At 39.9% G+C, this 16619-nt stretch overlaps 1 protein-coding gene across 1 annotated transcript; it reads left to right on the forward strand.

Annotated features, from left to right (window-relative positions):
• Positions 1–8747: 8747 nt before the first annotated feature.
• Positions 8748–10603, forward strand: LOC112192760 (protein PIN-LIKES 2). The gene is made up of 2 exons (XM_024332627.2): positions 8748–8874; positions 9038–10603. Exon 2 carries the CDS (start codon positions 9058–9060, stop codon positions 10471–10473), a length of 1416 nt encoding a protein of 471 aa, XP_024188395.1. The 5' UTR covers positions 8748–8874; positions 9038–9057; the 3' UTR covers positions 10474–10603.
• The last annotated feature ends 6016 nt before the right edge of the window (positions 10604–16619 follow it).

The following is a 16619-nucleotide window of genomic DNA, read 5'->3' on the forward strand; positions in this document are numbered from 1 at the left end:
GCTAAGAAAGCACGGATACGGTATAGCGATACGTGGAAATGACAAATTTTAAATGTGTTAGGAAACAGGTACCGGGGTACAGAAAGATTATGACAATTAAATATATGTTTAATCTATTTATATATAATTAGCACAAAAAAAAAGATAAATATATTTTTGAGATAAATGATGTCAGCCTTTATTGGAACTTTGGAAAATTACATGGTAATGTTCAGCTGCAATTGCTTTGATATTGGAGGTTGGGTGTGCTTTGATAGTAGAGAAGGATAAACGGGGCGCTTCTTTCTAGCCTATAGAATTGTTTTAATTGTCTCCAGGTTACTGCAATTTCACATCTATTCAGGTACTAAAATTTCGATAGAATTGTTAGATGAGCTTTTTGATTTTAAAAAGGTTGAATTGTTTAGGTAATGGTTTTTTTGTCAGTCTCACGTAGGTAAATAGTTATTTATGATTCTGCTGATCAATAAAAGAGTTGTCAGTTTCTAAAAGATACTAAAATTTTCTTAAGGGAGGTAAATTGTAATACTTTGAACTTAAGTACACTTTTTTTTTTTTTTGAGAGAATTTTTACTTCTTGTCACAAAAAAAATGAGAGAGAGAGAGAGACAGACACGTTGGGAGAACAGTTTTTGCACCGACTTAGGAAAAATTAAAAAGAAAGGAGAAGCATCGGGAGGGGGGGGAAATGCAAAAAATAAAAATAAAAAGAAACCCCGCTCTGCTGAATGATTGGTTTTCTAACTACTCCGCCAATTTGGCTACCTCCGACCAAGATTCTTATATCAATCTTTTCCTCTCTTCCCAAGCAACACCATCTATATAAGTTTCTCACTCTATCTCCCACTATAGACGAGAAATCGAAGAGAGAAAGCATTCGGGTTTTCTGACAAAATTTTGCATTTCCTAGCCTATCGATGAATAATCCGGCGAAACCCCGAAAAGCTACTGCCAAAGAACTAAAGTACATCATTCTCTAAAAAAGTCACTACCATCTTATTTCTAACAAAAAATTACTGTCATTCTTCAGAAAAGCTATTGTCATTCTCAAGAAAAGTTATTGCCTTCAAAAAGCTACTGCACCAAACTGAGAAGTTACTTCCAACAAACAAAAAATTACTATAATTCTTCAAAATAGTTAATTATCTCTATCAAAAAATTACTGCATCTTTTGATGCTGTTGTCCAGAACTAAAAACCTATTGTCAACGAACCAAAAATCTATTGCTGGAGAACTAAAAGGCTACTTTCTTGACCCAAAAGCTCCTAATCAACCCATTTTCAAGCTAAATCTGACCCCTCCGAATCTTTGTCGACTAGCTAGTTTTCGATGGCAGACTGGTTTAGATGTGTTCTTCTCGTCAACGCGAGTCTAACCATGCTCACAAATCGTTTATTAGATTAATAATGACAATTGGAAAGATCATTATTCTCCAAATAATTTTTAAGTGTTTTCAAAGGCAACTTCGGCCTTCTCTAGAGGCGATCCAAATATGAAAATTGACAGGACCCGTCCCAGGAATTGCCCCACTTACTTGGATACGAGCCTGCGGGGCCCACTTTAAGCGAAATCCTACCGAAAATTCGGCAGAACCTCCCCTAAAAATGGGCTACCCAAAATTTCACAAACCTGGACATGATTTCAACTAAATCTTCTACTCAACTTACAATATCGAATTTACAATCCAAGCACATATATTACATCCGGAAAGTTCAAATCCCCACATAATCCTCCGTAAGCAACAACAAACCAAACAACAACATCCATCAAACTAAAAAGAAAAGGTTTATCAGAGCAATACTAAACTAAGCCGATATCATACAAGGTAGGTTAAGTAATAACCTACGGACAAAAACGGAAGCGCTGATTTCCAAAGTCCTTGAGCCTGGACGCAATCTCGGCTAATCTGAAATCTGGGCATTTGAAAACTAAGGGCCCAGGGGAAAACATGTAAAATCCATTAGAGTGAGTGGACAAAACCGAAACTAGAATCAAAACAATTTATGGTATGCTTCCCCATTTCTCTTTTAACAAAATCATCATGCAGCTAAACCCTATGAAGTTCCAACTCAATCCTTTTCCATGAAACTCATTTGATGACTAGGAAGGACTGCTTCCTAGGCATCTCATGCCATCGGGGAGGGACTGCCACCCGATGACGCATCGGAAGGGACTGCCAACCGGAGTAGGAGGCGGTGGTTAGATGGGACTGCCAACTAGCCACAAGTAGTAGAAGGGACTGCCGACTAACTACCTCATGTCATCTGGAAGGGACTGCCAACCAGATGATGCATCAGATGGGACTGCCAACCGAGCTGTAGTCTGGACGGGACTGCCGACCAGACTATTACCTAGAAGGGACTGCCAACTAGGCAAGATACGCATGCGCAAAACTGGCCTCCTTGTCAACTGTTTCCTTTTTAATCCTTTTCTTTCCATAGAGTCACATTTTCTCAAATAACAATCCATTTCAAAATTTTATACCATGCTGCATGCAACAATTAAATAAAACAAAGGTCCACTCACAAGTGAATCCCGCAGCTAACCTTGCTGCCTGCCTGTGTCCTCCTCGCTCGAGGGCTCAGTACGTCCTGTCACAATAGAATAGGATATAATTAACCATATAATGAGATACTCTCAAAAACAACTCATTCCCCTCGGAATAAGCATCCGTTATTCACAAATGGTTATAAAACGCCCATCCTTTAATTTGGGATTAGATTCTATCATTCCTTTACAATCTCAATGCCCTCTAACTAAAACTACTCAACCGATTTTTAATTCGATTTCTCAATCGTTCAAGGACTTCACTTAATTTAAATCTTCACAAGAACCTTTCGATAACTAAATCAATTTAATCTCACCTCCTTCATCACAAATTACCACTAATCGATAATATAAATCTTTCAAAAAAATTTCCACAATCATTCTTAATTTTTCCCTTTTTCTAATTCACGATTCCAACTCCACCTTCTCAAATTCACTCTACTACCTAACAAATAATTCACAATAGTCCTTTAACAAGAGAATTCACCCAACACTACCAACATGACAAATCCAACAACCATGTTCAACAATCCAGTTCCAACAAAACCTCAATATCCAACAATTTCAAATTTAACACAAAACTCAGAGATTAAAATCGATACCAAACAACCTATCTATTCCAAAATCAACACCACAACACACCCAACCAATTCTAAACCTGCAACAGTCGACAATTCCAACAGAAACAACCCTCACAAACAGTTAACTAGCTTAAAAAACAACTCAACAATCTTCAACCCTGCAACAACAACTGAAACTAGGCAGGAAGGGTCGAAAATTCAACCCAAATCGGAAAATAAAACCCTATCGCCACTGTTCATCAACCCTAACACCTCCTCCGGCCAAAACAAGCTACAAGGAGGTTGAAAAAGTGTTCAATCCTTCCCAGCGACCCAAAAGCACAAGGATTTCCGGCCGGAGACCGCCGGAAATCGAAAACCCAGTCGGGGTTCTCAAACCCAATCGGCTTACTTCCCTTTAAATCATTCTAATCGAAGCTACCCAGCTAAAATCGCGTACCTGAGAAGAAAGGGAATGAAGAGACGAAGCTACGGTGGCCGGAGGTGAGTCCAATGACGTCCGGTGGTGGAGCATCGGCCGGAATTTGGTTCCGGGTGCGCAGAGACGGAAAGAAGAGAAAAAAAAAAACGGGGGGGGGGGGGGGGGTTGATATCGGGTTCTCCCGATTCACTCTCTCTCTCTCTCCTTTTAATTATTCCATTTCCTCTTTTTAAAAAAAAAACAAAACTAATAATTTTAAAAGGAAAAGTACCTTAAACTCTTAAATCACAACTTCCCCGTAAAAACTCCAATCGAAACAAACTTCGTGTCCAAAAACTCGATTTTTCGTATTCTACGACAATCTCAAAGAAATTTCCTAATTTACCGGACTAAAGAAAAGTCACTTTTTGGTCAACCACGGTAAAAAGTAACTAGTAAAGACTTTAAGGTACGGGGCATTACAAAAATTGATTCTCTCGTCATGATCTACATCTTCTAAAGAATGGATTTCATCTCTAATCCATATATAGAGATTTATCTTGTTCTTATTGATTTATTTTTATTGTTAACCTTTTTTTTTTTAGAATAATTTTTATTGTTAACCTAAGTGAATTTATGAGGGAAAAAAATAAATTTGTGGCTTAGAAAATGTCACCAAAAATTAAGAAAAAAATTAACATAAGAGGGAACGCGCCCCACATGCTAGAAACCAAGAGAATGCCGTCGTTAGCCTTTGTTCTTGTCCGGCTGGGCCTCTGTGCTGGTGATGGCTTCTGGCCTAGCCGGCGCACAACGAATACGGCCGGATGGGTGATCTATTTCGTGGGCATGGCTATGTCGTGGCGGTGGGCCAGATCAGATTGGGATCAGAGTGGAAGCGGGTTAGAGCTACGTTTGGTGGTTGTCGGTGGCCGGCAGGCAGGGCTCGGTGGCTGGCTGACATAGATCGAAGGTTGGTTGGTCGAGATCAGTGGCTTGGTGGTCTGTTTGACGGTGTGGTTTCAACACTGGATGTGGACCTTCCCTTCTCCGGTTGGGGGCAGGTGGGGTTTGCAATGGTTGGAGCAGCCTTTCGATGGATGGACGACGAAGGTGGGGCAACAGTGGCCTAGCACCTGTGGAGGGGAGGAAAGATTGGGGGCGGTGCGATGAAGCAACACATTTGGGCCAGGTTGGTGGGTAACGACCCATGTACTGGTTTGGATTCCTGGGCTGGGACTCTGCTTATGGGCCCGTTATGGGTTGCAGTTTGGGGCTGGGTTCACTTAGTAGGCTCTGTGTCAAGTTTTATTTTATTTATAGTTGTTATTTGCTTCTGTTGCATAGTTTGTTTATGATTATCGCGAGTTATAAGACTCGACACTTGTTGTGTGGGCCTAGTCGGGCTGTGTGCCCGTGTGTGCACTCAAAGTGCCTTATTCACTTTAGGTAGGCGGCGAGTTCCTTGCCTTTGCAAATGGTCGCAACCTCTTAGTGGCAGTAACCTGTCTGCTCTAGGTATGTGACAAGTTCCTTGCTGGTCAAATGGTCACTGCCTCCTAGTGGTAGGGTGAAACTTAGAGTCACTGGAAGTATTTTCCAGTGGCAACATGATGGGAAAGCTGTGAGTATGGAAATTATGCTATGCTGTAATCAAGTTGCAGATCTAGTTATCTTTCCGTTGTGTCACCGCTGTAAAGCAAATAAAGTCTCCTGTAGAGCGCTCTTTGCTAGATGGTTGGTGCATAATTGAATACAATTGTTTAGTAGAGAGTCATGATATTATTTCAGGATGTTCTCTAGGTGCCTATTGTAATCAAGGGTTTAGGTTCAATGTCCCCCCCTTGTATTCGACAGTTTCATTAATCAAGCCTTAAGGGGCAGCTGCACCAGCCCTTTATTCAAAAAAAAAAAAAAATGTCACCAAAACTGACTGAACTATAATTTTTTTATATTTTATAATTGCTTTGGACCGGATGCTACTCAAGGCCATTTGATGTTGTTATAGGTGTTGTTTGGGGTAGTTGAGTTTGGGCTTTTGTTTTGGATCATTGTTGTAAAGGTTGTTCGAGGCTTTGTTAAATGTCGTCTTTTGCCGTATGGCTTTTCTGACATTCTCCATCGTCTATGATCAATTATCTCATGTCCTTGTGGACTGTAGCTGATAGTTGAACTTTCCTTAATGGATCTGGTTCACTAGGATTAATGTTTCCCTTGAGCTGGTGTGCTGTACCAACTACCAACTGTACAATACTAAAGCTATTGGGAGCAATTTTTTGTATTTACATGGGCATCAGTCATGGGGAAGATGGGTTATCCTAGCTCATCATCTATGTTTTATCTAGGAGCTGGGCAATTTGCCATTTCCTTGATAGGTGAAATTAGGGCTGCCACTCGGTCGATTCGAATCGGTTACTGGTATTACTAACTTCAAAATTAAAGCTTTCGGTTTCAAACTTGAGTTACCAATTACCAACCAAAATTTTTGGTTTTTAATCATATCTACCAAATTCGGTATTTCGGTTTTCGGTATTACCAACTTTAGAACAAGTAATTCTTTGTAATATAAATTAGAATGAACAATACTAGATTTTTCAATTTTATAGTCGTAAACTTTGTATTCATCTAATTATTATAGCTTTCTTTTCTACATATGACATCAAGTTTTAAACATTTTTAATAAAACTAGGTTATTTAACCATTTTTGACCAGATCACTAAAAATACATGTACTATTAATGTAGCATATGTAGTAATGTTCATAAGTTTATGAAATTTTTTATGTTTATTTCTTAATATACATGTATAGTATTGAAATCTATAGTATATAAAACTAATATTTAGATAATCGGTAGATTGGTATTTATCAAAACCAAACTAACTTTTTCGGTATGTCTCGATTTCGGTCTTATCGATCTCGATTACCAAAAAATCGGTTTATCAAACTTAAAACATCGGTTGGTATTTGGTCGGTCTTCTAATTATCAAACCAAGTGGCAGCCCTAAGTGAAATAACAAGAAAAACTTTTGGCCCGAATATAATTTATAATTGTTAGTTTCAATATTAACTCTTTAAGGACAGTTGCATTATAAAGCAGTTAGATGATGTCTCTTATTATTGTGTCTTAATGAAAAATACATATGTATTCACATGTAACTTTTTTTTTTTTTTTGCCATAAGTATCAAATGTACAACTCATTGTAAAAAAAAAAAAAAGTAGGGAAAATTTTAGGAACAGTACACCAACTAAGGCCCACTATGCATTTGTGTACATGAACTTACAAATTATGAACTTTGGTACACGGAATCCGAATCCCCACCCACTATATAGACACGACGTCAATGACGCCGTTAACTCTTATGTCATTATTCATTTGTCAAAGGGTAATTTAGTACTCTCCTACTCTGATTCATTTTTTAGGTAAAAAAAAGAAAGAAGAAAAACCGATCTCTCTCTCTCTTTACATACCCAAACCCAGAAAGCTTGACCCCCACGACCCCCACATCTCCCCCACCTTCCAAATCCACACCCACCAAACTCAACCAACTTCTAATACCACCAAAACCCTAATTCTAATTCTAATCCAAGCCCCATCTCTACCACCGATCACCACCACAATCCCTACACCCATCTCCAGATACCCGTCCAGGTGCAACCAATCCAGGTGCATAACCCTGACGTCGCCGGTGTAAAACCACCCGACCTAGCCCTAACATGACGGACCAGCCTCGCATAACGATTTCTTCAATATCCGACCCGTTTCGCTTCACACTCAAACCCGAATTCGGATATACCACATCCACCTCCGTCAACCCAATCATCCTCATTCCTTGGCTCGCCTTCTCCGTCACCGAAAACTTATTCCATTCCGACTTCTAAGGCCAGGTCGGGTTGTACTGTGGGGCGAGGTTGGTTCAGAATTGAGGAGAGGGACGAGAGCGAGGTCGCTATTACTGTGAGGCTAGATAGCAGTAAACTAGTAGTGTTCCTACTTCGTTCTCATGTGGGTGTAATTCCTCTATAGTGAGGTGGGTTTGAGCTATGGAATAGAGAAGAAGATCTTGTAAAGTTGTTTTGGGGTTTTTGATCAATGCCTTGGAGCTCTCAGGAGCATTTGGGTTTTGAAAGATTTGGGGCTTTTGGTGGCTCTGGTTTAATGCAATGAAATGTTGGAGAAATTTGATGAACAACGAGATTAAATGCTGTGGAGAAAACTGATGATGAAAAGGTGGTGGTGCTGCACCGTGTGAGAGAGAGAGGGGGGGGGGGGGAGCAGAGAGAGATGTTGGTGCCCAGAGTAAAAGAGAGATAGAGGTGGGTGGCTAGAGTAAAAGAGAAAGAGAGCTGGGTGCCCAGAGTAAGAGTAAGAAGAGACCAAATTATCCCTCAAATTAACGACGTCGATCTATATATTGGGTCGAGATTCGGATTTCGTGCACCAAAGTTTATAATTTGCAAGTTTATGTATACAAATGCATAGTGGGCCTTAGTTGGTGTACTGTTCCTAAAATTTTCCCAAAAAAGTATAAACATGTAACTTGATTGACAATCTCTCTTCTATTAATAATTGAATATCTTTTCAAAAAAAATAATTGAATATATTAATAATTGACTAAGTGTCGTCAGATTACTCTTCCGGCGGCAACATAGTAGGAAATCTGTGCGTATGGTAATTATGCTATGTTGTAATCGGGTTACATATCGAGTTATCTTTCCGTTATGTCACCGCTATATCAAAGCAAATAGAGTCGCCAGTAGAGCGCTCTTTGCTAGTTGGTGCCTAGTTGAATACAATTATTTGGTAGAGACTCATGATGGTATTTCAGGATATTATCTAGATGCTTATTGAAATCAGGGGTTTAGGCTCAATGTCCTCCCCTTGTATTCGACAGTTTCATTAAGGCTTGAGGGCAGCCGCACCAGAACTTTATTAAAAAAAAATAAAAAAATTAAATATATATGTATATAATTTTTTTATAGTCCCACTGAAGAGATCTGATGTGCAAAGATCTCAAATCTACTTATTTTCTATTTCAAGACTAATTCAATGAGAAATTGGATGAGTTGTACCGAAGGTTCACAAAATCACGTGTATAGTATTATTGGATAAGGAATCACGTGTATCATGTCCTCCCAGGTTCTAATTATATATAAGTATGCTTGTAAGTCTTAGCTTCAAAAAAAAAAAAAAAAAAAAAAAAAAAAATCTGCTTCAGCCGTCAAATTAAGATGATAACTTGCTCTATTGAGAGAAAGGCTGATAGTCAAGATTGTCATTTTTGTGATGTTGTCTTATATTTGGTTGTTAGTCTTCTAACCACTTGTACAAGCCTCAACGTTGAGAGGTAGGTAGCTGTATCGATCTACCTGCACTAGACTATGCTCTGGTCCATACCCTTATGTTTTTAGATCTCTCACATGGCTGTTAAATGATTAACGCTTCTTCAACTTTGAAGGACTTCCACAGGAGAAGTTCATTCTTAATTGTAGTGATTCTTGAATTTACAGGTTTTCTGGGATTTTGATCAATGAATTATAGCCACAAACAGAGGTCGATAACGATGGAAAACATACTTGCTTCATTCCAAGGAACTCTAAAAGTAGAAGTGCTAAGTGCAGTAGTGCCTTTATTGATGTTCCTGTCTATGGGTCTGATTGGCTTAGTTCTTGCCCACCCAAAGTACCAACTAGTCCCCAGAGCTACTTTCACATTTCTAAGCAAGCTGGTCTTTGTTGTCTTCTTGCCCTGCTTGATCTTCACATATCTTGGCCCAACAATCACTCTCAAAAACTTGCTGCTCTGGTGGTTCATTCCTGTAAATGTTGTTCTAAGTACCGCCATTGGCTGCGTATTGGGGTTGCTAGTGGCGCTAATCTGTAGGCCTCCCCGCGACTACTTTCGATTCACCATAATAATGACTGCGTTTGGAAACACAGGTAATCTGCCCCTTGCAATTGTTACCTCTATTTGTCAAAGTGATGATAACCCTTTCGGTTCTGATTGTTACGACTATGGTGTGTCATATGTATCATTTTCCCAATGGGTTTCTGTTATTCTCGTTTACACACTTGTTTACCATATGATGGAGCCCCCATTAAGGGATCAAAGTCTACTCGTTGAGGAAGAAGAAGATGATGAAGATGAGATATTTGAGGAAATTATGTCTGGTCCAAATTATGAAGATGAAAATCATCTGAGTAGGCCTCTTCTTGTTGAGGCTGAATGGCCTGGAATTGAAGATAAAGAAACTGAGCACTGTAAGACACCCTTTATTGCAAGACTTTTTACTACTAGAAGCTCCTCTGCTCGACTTTCAGTCTCAACTATTCCAGATGTAATCGGCTCAACTGAAGAAGAGGGAACATCCAACTACAGTTCCAAGTGTTTGGCTGAGCCTAGAGTGGTAAGGAAGTTCAGATCAGTAGTGGGGATGACACCAATTCATTACATTCTTCAGCCCCCAACAATTGCTTCCCTCTTGGCTATAATCATTGGGATGGTCCCCACGTTGAAATCAATTGTTTACGATGACGATGCAGTTCTTTCATTTATTACAGATAGCTTAGAAATTCTATCCGAGGCTATGGTGCCTTCAGCTATGCTTGTTCTTGGAGGATCGCTTGCTCAAGGACCAAATGAATCCAATCTCGGAGTTCGAACTACAGTTGGGATTATTATTGCAAGACTTTTTATACTTCCTTTGATTGGAATTGGTGTCATTCATTTGGCCGATAAATGGAATATTCTAGTAGCCGGAGATCAAATGTTCCGGTTGGTACTTTTGCTGCAGTACACAATGCCAAGTGCCATCTTGTTAGGAGCAATTGCAAGCTTGAGGGGTTATGCAGTTAAGGAGGCTTCAGCACTGCTCTTCTGGCAGCATGTTGTTGCTGTTTTGTCCATTTCATTCTATATAATTGTCTACTTCTATATCTTGTTTTGAACAAACGTATGAGATTTTTTTATATTTTTTTTTTATTATTTTTTTTATTTTTATGATTAGCAGATCGAGTTTGGATTATTCTCCAATGTAACCAAATAAAATAAAATAAAGGCAATTGAAAAATTCTTTTTGATTCGTCTTTCTCAATTGTATGATAAGTATTGTCAACGTTACTCCGTTAATTCGCCTTTTATGATTTTGTGTGGTAGTGAAGCACTGAGTTTTAGTCACCAAGCAGTTGTATTTGTTGGGTTTCCAGCCATGAGTCTTTCGTAAGACAATTAGAATTATTCTCAAGAAGTGTTCACCCAGTATGTTTGAGATTCCTACCACCAATAAGGAATCCTTATAGGTTACAGAGAGGGAGATGACATAACTGCCTACTACCAATAGGAATAGGTTTCCCAATCGGTGAAGAAAGATAATATTCTTATGGCTATATTAGGAGGGGTTATGCTCTTGGTTTTGGAGAGCAAAGTGTATTACATTCTTAGAGTTAGAGAGTGAGAGACACTACTACAAAAATTTAATCACACAACAGAATAGAAATCACCTATTGTGTGTTTAAGTAAGCTTTATTGTACAACGGTATTAGTGATATTCTGTTGTGTGAATGTCAACAAAGTGATAAGTTTTTTATCAGAACTACATTTCACAATGAAATTAAGTATTGTCTGTCGTCTGAGTCTTAAAAAATTTAGCGGCAGATTTCCCTCCACTTTGGAGTCTTGGTTGACTCTTGAAACACTGAAATTTGGGCTACTAGGTACAATGGGTTTCATTATTTCCGTTGTATGATTGAAAAAATGAGCACCAAAGTTTGAGGAAGTTGCTTGCTTGAATGTCTTCCCCTAGATAGGCCAAGTGCAAGCTATAGAAATTGCACAACAGATTTATGACTTCATGTTGTGTGAACTTAGAACTGGGCCACAACATTTTAAGCTAAAATGCTGTAGGCGCCATATTTCCCTCCATGATTTCACATTTTGATTTTTAGTGCTGCACCTCAGACGACAGTTTGTGAGGTTTCTGTTGTGTGAATAAGTTTGAGAATTTTTTGCTAGGTTTAATCAAGGTTCGAAAAATCGCTAGGCGCTAGTCGGGCGGTAGCCAGGGGACTAGCCCCCAGGCGGCTAGGCGGGTGCCTAGGCGCCGCCTAGGCGGTTTTATATTTTTTAATCTTTATTTTATTTTTATAACATTTAATTATATAATTAAGTATATATAAAACATATTCAAGCATATTGCATTATTGTTTTATTTCTTTATAAAACTCCATTACCCAACTTATCTAATTCTAGCTTAAACTGAGGTTATTATATATAATGGTTGATTATATATTGGATTAATTGATGACTGCTGCGCTAAGTTGAATAATTAATAATGGTAGTTTCATAAAATAAACCAATTCGGTGGATAACTCTAGCTTAAGTCATTTCCAACCACCAACCCTTTTTATTTTACTCTTTGTTAATACCAAACGTGAGCTGGCTTTCACTGCTTCTCAAAAAAGAAAGAAAAAACATTTGCTTCTCAAATGCCAGCTAGCCACTGACCACTTCGATGAAAAAGAAGAAGAAGCAAACGACTTTCCCAAGATCAAGTCTTTCAATCAAAGAACATCATTGGAAAACCCAGATCGAGTTCCACTTATTATAGAACTTCTATGGAAAATACCCAGATCGAGTTCCAAGCCAGTTATCTTTGAACAACATTGAATTATATCCAGATCGAGTTGCCAAAATCCACTACCAGATCGGAGTCTTGATCAATTTCAGATCACAAATCCTCTCTCTCTTTCCCTATCAATTTTACAATCGATTTAGTCTCATCGATCTCTTTTGTCAATCCATCAATCTCTATCTGATTTCTAGATCACCTCAATCTATTCCTCCCGCTGATCTGAGAGAGAGGCAGAAACCCGCCTAGATAGGCCGCCCAGCGCCGAATCGTCCAACCGCCCAGCCTCTAATCGGCCGCCTAGGCCCCTTAGCCGGCCGCCCAACCCCAGCCCGCCCAACCCCGCCGATTTGGCATTACTCGAGTTAGAGAGCCACTGCCCAGCGCCGCCTAGGCGGCCTGGGCGGCCGAGTTTTAGAACACTGGGTTTAATTGCAACATCGTGTGATGTAGAACGGTTGGCAAGTGGAATCGAAGAACATTTAGATCATGCAAAAGGAGGGAAACCTAAGTTACTATTGCAACTTTCGCATTCGGTGTCTGATTAGACGTGCCATAGCTTTCTGGAAAGGGAATCGAGCCAGGAACAAAACTCGTCACTACACCACAAAGTGTGGGTTTTTTTTGGGCTTTCGGGGTCATTTAGGGCCTCAAAACTGCAATTTATTTTTTTCAGAATTTTCGGTTTCCTAGTTTGTTTTGGATTTGTTTTATTTTTACCCATGGGCTTTAGGGTTTCATTGTTAGTCGCCCTAGGGTTTCTTTTCTCATATATAAGCAGCCTTAAGCAGCTGCAGAACCTATCTATTATCTTTTTATCAATCAAATAGAGAATTTTCTCTTTTATCTCTGGTGGACTCCAGAACCCTTTGTTTAGGTTTATTGCTTGTAAACCTAGGTTACTGTTTTGACTGCGTCAGGTGGTATCAGAGCAGGTCTTCCCTGTCTCTCCTATTTACCTTGGTAGCAATGGGTGAAGTTAGGAAAGCAGATCTTGATGCTCTTACCGCTTCTCTTACAGCAGCGTTTATTGCTGCCATCAACACCACGAACAATCAGATTTGAGAAATTCGTGGACTGTTGGGAGAAAGAGACAACAACAACAACAATCGGAATAGAGGCGGGGAAGGAGGCCCTCGTGCTAGGGCTCCACGTGGTGAAGTTGTTGTTAATAGTTCAGAATCTGATTCTAAAGAAGAAATTGTACAACCTGAACAACTAGTACAAGCTAACCAGGATTACAAAGTCAAGGCCGAAATTCCTTTCTTTTCAGCAACTTGGGTGTGGAAGATTATCTGGATTGGCAACTTCAGGTGGACAGATTCTTTAAGATTATGGAGGTGCTTGAACAAAAGCAGGTTAAGCATGTTGCCTGGTGTTTGAAAAGTACTGCAGTAGTTTGGTGGGATAAGTTGCAGAATACTCGAAAGAAGCAGAGGAAGCAGGGCGTTAAAACATGGCGAAGAATGAAACAGCTGATGATAGAGAGATTTTTGCCAGATGATTACGAGCAGATTCTGTACAGGTTGTATATTGAATGTGTCCAGGGAACTAGGTCAGTGTTTGAGTACACTGCTGAGTTCTTACGCTATTCAGAGCGTAATGAATTAGAAGAAACTGAAGGTCAGAAGGTGGCTCGCTATATCAGTGGGCTGAAACCTTTCATTCAGGAGAAAATTGGGTTACAAACTGTGTGGACTGTGGTAGAAGCTTCAAGCCTAGCATTGAAAGCAGAAATGTTAGAGAAGCCTTCACGAGCTTCATCTTTCCAGAGGTATAGCTATCAAAGGAGCACAGATTTGGTAAATGCCTCAACTGACAAGGGTAAAGCCTTACAACAGAATACAGAAGTGCTTCTAGGGCTTCCAATCCTCCTTCTAAAAGGACTGGCAGTTCTAGCAGTTCTAATGGTCTTCAAAATAGAGCCCCAAATCAGAAGCCTAATAATCCTTATGCTAGACCTACAACAGACGTTTGCTATAGATGCAAAAAACCAGGGCATAAGTCTAATGTGTGTCCTGAGAGGAGGCAAGCTGCCCTTATAGGTGAGTATGATAAAGATGAAGAAGAAGTTGGAAGAGATGACGATTATGACAGGGCTAAGTTTGAGGTGGAGGAGTCTCCTGAAAAGGTTAATATTGTGTTGCAGAGGGTTTTATTATCTCCTAAAGAAGATGGGCAGCGACGCAATATTTTCAGGTCACTTTGTTCCATTAATAACAAAGTGTGCAATTTGATTGTGGATAATGGGAGCTGTGAAAATTTTGTGGCCAAGAAGCTGGTGGAGTATTTGCAGTTACCTACACAACCTCATGAGGCACCTTATTCCCTTGGGTGGGTCAAGAAAGGTCCACAGGTTCGAGTTGCCCTGCAAAGTATCGGTATCCTTTGGTAAGCATTATAAAGATGACGTTTCGTGTGATATTATTGATATGGGTGCTTGTCATATTTTATTTGGACGACCTTGGCAATATGATGTGGATGTGACTTACAAAGGCAAAGATAATGTGATGATGTTTATGTGGAATAGTCATAAAATTGCTATGGCTCCTGTGTGCCAATTTGAGAAATCTAGTGCAAAGAAAGGGAAGAGTTTTCTAACCTTGTCTAGCAGTGAATTTGAGATGGAGGAAGCTTTTAAAGAATATGAAGTTTTCTGTCCAGTGGAGAAAAGGAAGTTATGGTGATCCCTAAGGAAGTGCAGAATATGTTGGGAGAGTTCGAAGAGGTGATTTCAGATGAGTTGCCCAATGAGCTACCGCCTATGAGGAACATTCAGCTTCTGATCGATTTGGTGCCTGGAGCTAGTTTGCCAAATCTGCCCCATTACCGCATGAGTCCCAAGGAGAATGAGATTTTGAGGGAGCAAATTGAAGACTTGCTGAAAAAAGGGTTCATTCGTGAAACTATGACTCCTTGTGCAGTTCCAGTCCTCCTTGTTCCTAAGAAGGGCAGTCAATGGAGGATGTGTGTTGATAGCAGGGCCATAAATAAGATAACTGTGAAGTACATGTTTCCTATTCCTCAGTTGGAGGACATGCTTGATGAGCTGGAGGGTTCCAAGGTGTTTACCAAGATAGATCTTCAAAGTGGTTACCACCAGATTCGAATCAAGCCAGGAGATGAGTGGAAGACAGCTTTTAAGAGCAAGGATGGCTTATACGAGTGGATGGTCATGCCATTTGGGTTGTCTAATGCACCCAGCACCTTTATGAGGCTTATGAACCAGGTTCTTTGCCCTTTTATTGGCTCTTTTGTCATGGTGTATTTTGATGACACATTGATCTATAGTAGGACCAAAGAAGAACATTTGGTACATTTGAGGCAAGTTTTGGGAGCTTTACAGGAAAATAAACTGTACATTAACCTGAAGAAGTGTACTTTCTGTACCAACAAGCTGTTATTTCTAGGTTTTGTGGTTGGAAAAGAAGGCATTCAGGTTGATGAAGAGAAGGTACGAGCTATAAGAGAATGGCCTGCTCCAAAAAAGTTTCTGAGGTGCGGAGCTTTCATGGTTTAGCTACTTTCTACAGGAGATTTGTGAGAAATTTCAGTACCATTACTGCTCCTATTACTGAGTGTTTGAAGAAAGGCAAATTCCAGTGGGGAGAAGAACAAGAGAAGAGCTTTGCTTTGATCAAGGAGAAAATTTGTACTGCACCAGCTCTTGCTCTTCCCAATTTTGACAAGGTGTTTGAGGTGGAATGTGATGCTAGTGGTGTGGGAATAGGTGTTGTGTTGTCACAAGAGAAGAAACCAGTAGCATTATTTAGTGAAAAGTTGAGTGAAGCTCGTCAGAAGTGGAGTACTTATGATCAGGAATTTTATGCAGTGTTCCAGGCATTGAAGCAATGGGAGCACTACCTGGTTCAGAGAGAGTTTGTATTGTTCACTGATCATCAGGCCTTGAAGTACCTTAACAGTCAGAAAACTGTGAATAAGATGCATGCAAGGTGGGCGAGTTTTCTGTAGAAATTTCCTTTTGTGATTCAGCATAAATCTGGTACTCTTAATAGGGTCCCAGATGCTTTGAGTAGGAGGCCTTCCTTGCTGGCCACCTTAGCTCAGGAGATTGTAGGGTTTGATCTCTTGAAGGAGTTGTATGAGGAAGATGTTAATTTTAAGGAGATTTGGGCCAAGTGCAGTAGCAATAATGCAGTTGCAGATTTTTATGTGAACGAGGGTTATTTATTCAAGGGCAATCGGCTGTGTATCCCTAGTTATCATTGAAGGAGAAACGAATCAGAGATCTGCATGGAGGGGGTTTGAGTGGACACTTGGGCCGAGACAAAACTATTGCTAGCCTTAAGGAGAGGTATTTCTGGCCATAGCTAAAGAAGGATGTAGGAGTTATTATGATGAAGTGCTACACCTGCCAGGTCTCTAAGGGTCAGTCCGAAAATACAGGTCTTTATCTACCTTTACCTGTTCCTAAAGATATTTGGCAGGATCTTGCTATGGACTTT

Source organism: Rosa chinensis, chromosome 3 (genome assembly GCF_002994745.2).
Source record: "Rosa chinensis cultivar Old Blush chromosome 3, RchiOBHm-V2, whole genome shotgun sequence".
Classification (NCBI taxonomy): Eukaryota; Viridiplantae; Streptophyta; class Magnoliopsida; order Rosales; family Rosaceae; genus Rosa; species Rosa chinensis.

What these genes read in the sequence shown, in the direction of transcription:
- LOC112192760 (XM_024332627.2), top strand. Translation starts at nt 9,058, where the DNA reads ATGAATTATAGCCACAAACAGAGGTCGATAACGATGGAAAACATACTT.